The sequence below is a fragment of the Hippocampus comes genome, unplaced genomic scaffold, assembly GCF_001891065.2.
Source record: "Hippocampus comes isolate QL1 unplaced genomic scaffold, H_comes_QL1_v1.1 scaffold18, whole genome shotgun sequence".
NCBI lineage: Eukaryota > Metazoa > Chordata > Actinopteri > Syngnathiformes > Syngnathidae > Hippocampus > Hippocampus comes.
Window position 1 is genome coordinate 494720 of NW_017805014.1, and position 8265 is coordinate 502984.

At 46.9% G+C, this 8265-nt stretch overlaps 1 protein-coding gene across 1 annotated transcript in view; it reads right to left on the reverse strand.

Annotated features, from left to right (window-relative positions):
- The window catches only part of sema4f (sema domain, immunoglobulin domain (Ig), transmembrane domain (TM) and short cytoplasmic domain, (semaphorin) 4F), a 23220-nt gene that overhangs the window by 2006 nt on the left and 12949 nt on the right, over positions 1-8265 (reverse strand). Inside the window, exons 2-12 of the mRNA XM_019863289.1 lie at positions 4563-4708; positions 4418-4477; positions 3169-3270; positions 2987-3098; positions 2781-2900; positions 2537-2691; positions 1226-1407; positions 1014-1143; positions 504-717; positions 325-434; positions 67-218 (exon numbers count right to left, since the gene is read on the reverse strand). Of these exons, the coding sequence (XP_019718848.1) occupies positions 67-218; positions 325-434; positions 504-717; positions 1014-1143; positions 1226-1407; positions 2537-2691; positions 2781-2900; positions 2987-3098; positions 3169-3270; positions 4418-4477; positions 4563-4708 (1483 nt within the window). The remainder of the gene's footprint in view (positions 1-66; positions 219-324; positions 435-503; positions 718-1013; positions 1144-1225; positions 1408-2536; positions 2692-2780; positions 2901-2986; positions 3099-3168; positions 3271-4417; positions 4478-4562; positions 4709-8265) is intronic.

An 8265-nucleotide genomic window follows, 5' to 3' on the forward strand; every position in this document is an offset into this window, starting at 1 on the left:
CACAGCATGAGCATTGCATATTCGCGAGGCAGCGGCATTTGTCGGATCTTGAACGGCCGAACTTACGCCGCTGTGGAGCGAAGGCAGCGTTCCTTGCTTGAGTCCCACTCGCAGCCCAGTTCTCGGAATCGGGCGCACAATTTGCAGCTTAAATAGAGCGTGCATTCTTCGGACTGGATGCGAGCGAGAGACAGCGGGCTGCCCACCACAGCCCAACCCTGACAAACGGGAGACGGCAGGAAACCCAGCCAGTTGATGAATGCGTTGCGTGCGGTGGGCGCACTGGTGAAAAAGGCACGCAGGAAGGCACACAGGCCACTTTACCTGGTGCAGCAAAATATTGTTGACTGGCTCTGTCGTCTCAAATAAAGGAACCTCGCGGAGTAAAGTGGCATTCTCGCCGATGACCGCCACCTGATGGAGCTCCCCAAAGTCTGGTGATGCAACAAGCATGGACACTTATCCCTGCATTTCTACTCTTCTGAAATATTTCTCACTCTTACCTGTTCCGAGGTGCAACAACGCTTCCCTTTGGCCCTCTCTGCGGCCGATCAGCGTGACGGCCAGTTTGGTGTACGCGACTCCTTTTCTGACCAGCAGGGGCGCTGCGTTGACACTCTGCTGCATGAGGGGGTGATTCCTCACGTAAGCCAACAGGTTGTCGGGGATTTTTAGGGAGGAGTCAAAGCCCTGCGCCCTCAGCGCGTTGTTCAGACACTTTCGATGTTGGGGGAGGAAGGAAAAGACCGTGAGAGTGATGACGTGTCACGTGATCAGAAACACCAGCCAACATCTACAACTGCAAATGGGAGAGTAAATTTAAAACGTAAGATGTTGTTTCGGTTAATATTCATTTTTTTCAGCATTTATTTGGTTTTTATTTTATTTTATTTGAAAATTTAATTGTTATTTTTTGTGAACTATAATAACCTTGGTGTGAACTGCTCCAGTGTTATTGGACGGTGGTTTCTTGAATTGTAACATAATGAGATGGAGCGTTGAGAAGTCAGTACCTGGCCAGGCCGCGGCAGGCCCACCGGCGTGGGCGTGTCGGTTTTGTCGCTGCGCTTCTTAAATGGGCCGTTCATTGCCGCGACGATGTCCAGCACGCTGAAAACGCACACTGCCGACTGCTCGGGTTCCCTGGAGAGCAGGCGAGACGACAGAACGGTCCCAGTGAAACTTAAGACGACGTGGCGGGCTCGAGGGCGCTCCCGCAGCTTACCACTGTGTGGTAAAGAGTCCATAGAAGTGCGTGCTGCTGGCTTCTCGGGGCGAATGTCGCAAGGTGAAAACGTCCACCAGGACATCGAAGCGCTGATGTTGCAATTTGTCCTCACAAACCAGCTCCGCCTTGAGGAAGGTGGTCCAATGCTGCTGCAGGGTCCTGAGACCTCCCACGTCGGACTGAAAGCAAGAGAAATGTTTGCATCAATTGATGCAATGTAAGAGTCCGATAGATGCGCCGTTCACTGAGGTGTCGTGATGAGTGCCAGAGTCAGCTGCAGCAGCAGCCAATTGTATTGCAGTGAGGCATATCCTGCTTCACTGAGACATCCCAAGGCCTCTCTAAGTCAATCATATCATACATCGGATTGCAAAGTGGAGAAGTTGACAGCTCGTCTCGAAGAACTGATCGCCATTTGCCAGTTGTTGGCCATCGGGAGCTCTGATGAAAGACTCATGGCTGACTGAATTGTTCTCAAAACAACTATTATTTTGGATTCTTTCTAGTAGATGCTGTGCCACCCCGATGCTGGAGTCCCCGTTATTTCTTCATTTTCCTGTGTCCCGTGTTACTGTTTGGGAGCTAGCAGAGGGTCATCTCCATGGCAACGAGCCGATGTGTCGGCGTGACGCTGGGACAAAGGACTCAGACTCACGCGTACACACTTATATGATCACACAAATGCAATACGCACTTTATTATCAACCAACGTCCTTGTTTGCTTCCCCCTGACTGCTCTCCTTTCCTCTATTATGGTTCACCTGCAGATGTGACGTGGTGGCGCTCAATGGGTTGTGACCCCTGCCGTCTGCAGAAAGGCTATAATGCCCCCAGATACTCGTCTGTGCCTGTTTACTGAGTTTATTTTCCAAATCCAAAATGTGCTCCCCTTACAGGAGCTCAGTCTGGGGCTGTTTTTTTTATTTTTTTAATTTCCCACCCACCCCTCTGCTAAAGGCAACCTGTTGGATTTCCATTCTGGATCCTCCTGTTGGTCATTGTTTTTCTATGTTTCCTGGATGGGTTGTATCCGTTCCATTTCATACACCCTGTGGTACAATGACTAAAGCAATTCTGATTCTGACGCTGATCAGCAGGCACTAATATTAGTAGTTCTACACAGAGGATAAAGAATATATGACTGTGAGTAATGTTATATAGTATGTCTACAACATATATGCAAATTAGCATTAAGCGAGTGGACTAAATGGCTAGTTGGTATATCAAGTATCTGAAGAGGGCGCTTGCAAGCCAAGCTCCTCCAGGATTTTATCATGAAGAATCGATAAAACCAATTTGAATCCTCACCCTACACACTCGTGCCACTCTGGGCACTCGGACTTTGGAGTAGAAGTTGTACTCCATAGCCGCCTCATTGAAAAAGAAGTAGATCCTGTCGTCCTCTCCCGTCACGTTGTTGTCGGCCGACAGCTCCACGACAGAGGAGCTCACAAAGTCGGGTTCTGCGTGGCAAAAAAAAAAAAAAAAACCTCACCTCGCATCAGCACTAACGCTCTGCGCGTTGGCACGATGAATTGTACCAAGGCCTCACCGTCAAGCCAGTGCACTTTCTGCTCGCTCCGGACCTGCTTCTGCTCCGGCCCCGTTGCCCGGGTGATATCGAACTCTGTGCCGCGGAAGTTGATGGAGGTGGCGGCATACAGCACGTCGCCTTAGGACATGACAGAAGGATAAAGACAGTGTTTTTTTTTCCCCCTTCAAAATGAAACGACGGGATCACGACCTGCAGCGACTCACCCGTCATGACAGCTGTGAATGGCTTCCGGGGGTCAAAGGGGACCTTCTTGCGCCCCATCTCCGTGATTACCTGACCATCGGCATCCTTCTGCAGGCTGAGGGAGGACATCTCCTGCGGGATGGCATTGACAGGTTGTGTAGAATGACGGAAAATGACCAAATCTTGACAAAAACACACTCACCAGGAATGCACACTTGGGGTCAAAGGCATATGTGCCACACACGTAGATGTGTCGTCCATCCGCATGAAACTCCAACAGCAAGATGTAGTTCCGGCACTCACCCTGCAGAGACCCCCGCCCCCCCAAAAACAACATCAGTAACTACACACATAGTTTCATATAGACTTTTGTTCAAAGTCCATCCATCCATCCATTTTCTGATCCGCTTTATCCTCACAAGAGTCGCAGGGGGTGCTGGACCCTATCCCGGCTGTCTTCGGGCAATAGGCGAGGGACACCCTGAACCGGTTGCCAGCCAATCGCAAGGCACACAGAGATGAACAACGATCCGCACTCACACTCACACCTAGGGACAATTTTTGAGTGTTCAATCAGCCTGCCATGCATGTTTTTGGAGTGTGGGAGGAAACCGGAGTACCCGGAGAAAACCCATCCAGGCACGGGGAGAACATGCAAACTCCACACAGGAAGGCCGGAGCCGGAATGGAACCCAGTGCAGACACTGTGAGGTCAACGTGCTAATCACTGGCCCACCGGGCCGCCCGTTGTTAACTTTTGTCTCAATGAATTGTTTGAGATTCGGATATCACCAGTGTATTCTTCTACCTAAATGTCCTACTTTCACGCTATGATATCACTGCAGCGTGAATGTTTCACATTTTCCATAAATTTGACCTGAAAGCCAAATACAGCGAAACAACGAAACCTACAGAGTACGCATTCGTTTGTGTGTGCGTGTACACATACGTTTGTGTGTGTGTGCGTGTGTGTGTGTGTGTGTGTGTGTGTGTGTGTGTGTGTGTGTGTGTTCATATCTGAGATCAAATTTGCTACAGTGAAAAACCCCCTGTTGTGAAAAATTTCTTGCTGCAAACATGATTTCGTTGTAGAGGAGTTTCACTGTATCCCAAACGTTTTATGAGTCATCGCGTATCTTCCGTCATTTCACAAGGGTGCAACTTTTGACATCAAAACTCTGCCATTGACAAAATGAAATCAAAAAGCCAAATCCGACATGTCCATAAATGACAAATAGGGCGTAAGAATTTGTATCATGCGCAAGTTCCCCTTTTTCAACTGAACTACTGAAACGTGTACCCGACTGCAGAAGTGAGAGTTGCAGCAAGACGCGAAATGACTCGGCACTTCCTCTTTAGCATCATTTGGTTTTTCAAGCCCGAGCTGCCCCAGGCCACATCCCGTCTCACTTTTGATTGTGACAGGCACAAAAAAACCGTCGGTCTCTCACCTCGGTCTTTCCTTTCGTCATACAAGTATTCCTGCTCTCCTGCGGCACATCCCAAATCACCTGAAATGGGGGAAAAGCGTCAAACTGGAACGACTTTCGCGTGGCTGCAATGACTCTTCGTTGCGAATGCTAATTGGCCCCTCACCCTGCGTGGTCTCTCGTTCAGCCTGTTGGTGTCCACCGCCACGACGGTGTCCCTGGCGCCCAGGAAGAGGACGCCCGACGTGGGATCCATTAGGAATGCGCTGAAGTTGGTCACAGGCCCAAACTCCCGCCGACCTAAAACAGTGTCTGTGGGGGTAAAAAAAAAAAACACACGGATGTCATCATATGTCCAAATATGGTCAATTACACATTTTTTCACAAAACAATACTATTCGTCTTGGCCCTAGAGCAGCCATTATTTTTACACATTATTAACCAATATAAAGCATTGAAAATAGTTTGAGAGCAAATCGGGCATGCGGCATTGTGTGGCTCCTCAACATTGAAAGTCTGGATGTTTTTTTTTTCCCCACAATAAGTTCGAGGAAGTGATTTGAGGGATATGCACAATAATAGCTTCTATAATTCACTGACATGCATTTCCACTGCCCCCCTGTCCTGACATCCACACACACACGAGCACCCACCACCCAGTCAGTGTGTGTCTGTTTCCATTTGGCAAGAATGTCATCTCGCATTCACCAAGGAGCCATCTGTTCCACTAAAAGCCTCATGGCATTTTAAAAGCCACCAGCGCTCTGTTGGAGCCTCGCATCCTAAGAACCAGCCAGTCACAGACACACACGCACACACAAAAAGCTTATTATAGTTCAGGAAACTAACAAAATGAATCAAACTAAAACTGAAAAAAAAATGTGTGAATGAAATGGAATAAAACAAAAATGCTCCAAAACTCAGGGAAACTACCTTTTACGTTGATAGAGCCACCTGAAACCAATGTCCTTCGTTTTAATTTTTGTCAACATGAGTTTTCAGGGTTGACTTTAAAACATATTTATTTTGGTATTAGTGTATGTCCGTACAGAAGAAGAAAGGTCAATTGTTGTTTGTTATACTTACTTAATACAAAATTTTGTGAATTTGCCCTTGCTAAACACTTACAATCATAAAAAACTAAAACTCATTCTAAAGCTAACAAAAACAAAATGAAAACAAAGCATTTTGAAAAAAAATATTTTTGTATTTTTTTTCAAAATGCTTTCATTTTCAAAAATTAGCAACCCTGCTCTCAAAGATTTAATAAAGCTCAATGAATTAAAAATATATATCCAAAAGTCCAAACCAAAAACAAACAAAAAAAAAAAAACAAAAAACCGACTGACACACACCTTGTCGGCCAGTAATGTTGCATATACAGAAATCCCTCGCTATAACACAGTGCATCTTTCACAGCTTCGCAGTTTCACCGATTTTTTTTCGTGCATTTTTTTTCTCCAGTGCTTTGTGTTCTGCATCCTGATTGGCTAAATGACTGTAGATGAATGTCAACAGTCTCCGGGCCTCATCGCTGTCCAGCTTGCCAAGTTTTCTCCATGAAAAAAACTTAGAAATAGTGTAACGGAACGTTTCAAGATCTGCCAGTTGTTTGTAAGAAAACGCTGACATTTTTGTTTGTTTTAACCCATTTAATCCCAAATTTTTCCCAGACATTTAAAAGTCAAAATCAGGTGTCATTGGTAGCCCTTTTAAGTAATCAGTACAAAAAAAATTTTGAGCCCTTTAAATTAAATCATTGTTGTCCTTCACAAATGTGACCGGTGAGATTAAATGGGTTCAATGCTTGGGCCTGATATAAAGTTTAATCTTTGGTTTCGTTCAAGACAGCATTGCATTGCATTCGTAATAATTGTAAAAAAAAAAAAAAAAAAACATGAATGAGGGATTAACTGTCGTGGGCTGCGGAGGGAAGTGGCAATGAACAAAATACAAAGGGACCATTCGATTGGCGTGACCCGTCTCTCCTCAACCGACGCCATCCCCGCGCACTCGCGCACAATTGTGACATGAGTGCTGGTGACAGAGGCCAAAGGCGAGGTCTTCTGGAATATCCTTCGGAGCCGGTCCTCAACCTGTGAGACCTTCCACCCGGACCGCACCCCTTGGGCGACACCGTCTGCCCTTCGCACGCACGCAGATGCGCATGTGTGACGACGATATGCGGGTTCAATAAAAGCCACCGAAATGCGCCATTTTCCCATGCAAAAATGAGAGGACATCTTTGAAAATCACACCCCCTTACTTTGAGGAAGCGATTGCTGAGTGAATAAATGAAACAGTAGTCTTAAAATATAAACAGTCGCTTCCCTGGCATGAATCATTCATTCATTCAGCTTCCATTATACATGACTTGGTCCAGCAGGGAGGGAGTCAGCCTTCACGTGTGTGTGTGTGTGTGTGTGTGTGTGTGTGTGTGTGTGTGTGTGTGTGTGTGTGTGTGTGTGTGTGTGCGTGCGCGCGTGCGCACGTGCGCTATACGCCTCATCAAATATAAGGACCCATGATATACACTAGTGCCTTGAGATACAAATAACCCAATTCACAAGGACAATATTATAGAGCAACTTAAATCTGTCCGGTACTTTCTTTTTCGCCTCGCAGATCCCAGCTTCCAACCTCGCCTGTCATTTTCCGCTTCCCAATTCTTCCTTTCCCTCCCATAACTCTCGAGTTTCTCCGAGGCCAGCAGGCGAGTGGCTCGCACTGATAAGCAGTAGCACTACTAATCAGGCTTGCCCTAAATTCACCCATGCCCGCCAGAATTGTGATGTGTGTGTGTGTGTGTGTGTGTGTGTGTGTGTGTGTGTGTGTGTGTGTGTGCATGCGTGAATGTGTGCGCACGTGCGCGCAGGAGCCTGTGGTGGCCCTCGCAAGGGAGGTATGTGTGCATAACCATTGCTCGAGTCTCTCATTGAATGCGAATCCTGCGACTTGTACCTTATCCATGGAGCACCACAAGCCCCCCTGTTGCGTAATAACGACATCTGTTGAGATTAAATAAGATAAATGTGTAGCTTATATAAGAAAATTATTACAGTGTTAATAAGTCAAGACCTTTCACCTCACCCCGAACTATGTTTTAATTAAATGTCCTCCAGCAGTTTACACATGAGAGACGCCAGAAGAACTTCATCAGTCTCGGTTGAATGAAGCCGTGGGAGATTAACGGCCTTATTATTTCCAGTGTCGGGCTTTGGGTGATAGATGAGGCGATGGGCAAAACTGCAAAGTAGGTGCTGCACAGTCAATGGATGCTGGCATGTGGCTGCCATAAAAAAAAAAATAAAAATTTAAATGCACCTGGTTAAATGTGGTCTATGCTAACACATATTTGCACGTGTTATGTCACGACTCCCTCTGCCGAATCATTGCGTCCCTTTGCATCGACTCGAACGCCCTGAGAGCCGCACCTCCTTGACACTTGGGCGCACGCAGACACACAGTCAACCCTGAATAAAACATGTGACAAGAGATCTGGGTGCGCGTCTGCATGCATGATCATCTGTCACACACAATCGATCAGGGCAGACACGAGGGCCCTCAAATATGCTTGTGTGCTTTTATTTATTCATCGGCGGTAGGGCACACGCCGGCCTGCTTGGCTGAAAGCAGAGGTTGGTAAAAGTACTCGCGTTCGGTGCTGAAGTCGAAGTAGAGATACTTGTGTAAAAATGACTTTTTCACGGCGGCTGCATGTGTTGGTGTTTAGGTCAAAAGGGCATTTCTCACGATGCCCCGTACATCTCGGCTTTTCTGCGATGTCATCGGCACCCTGCTCTTCGAGAGGAGGACAAAAGGAGGCGGGGCTTTTTCTTCCCAGCTGATACAATTAGGGGGGGTGGGGG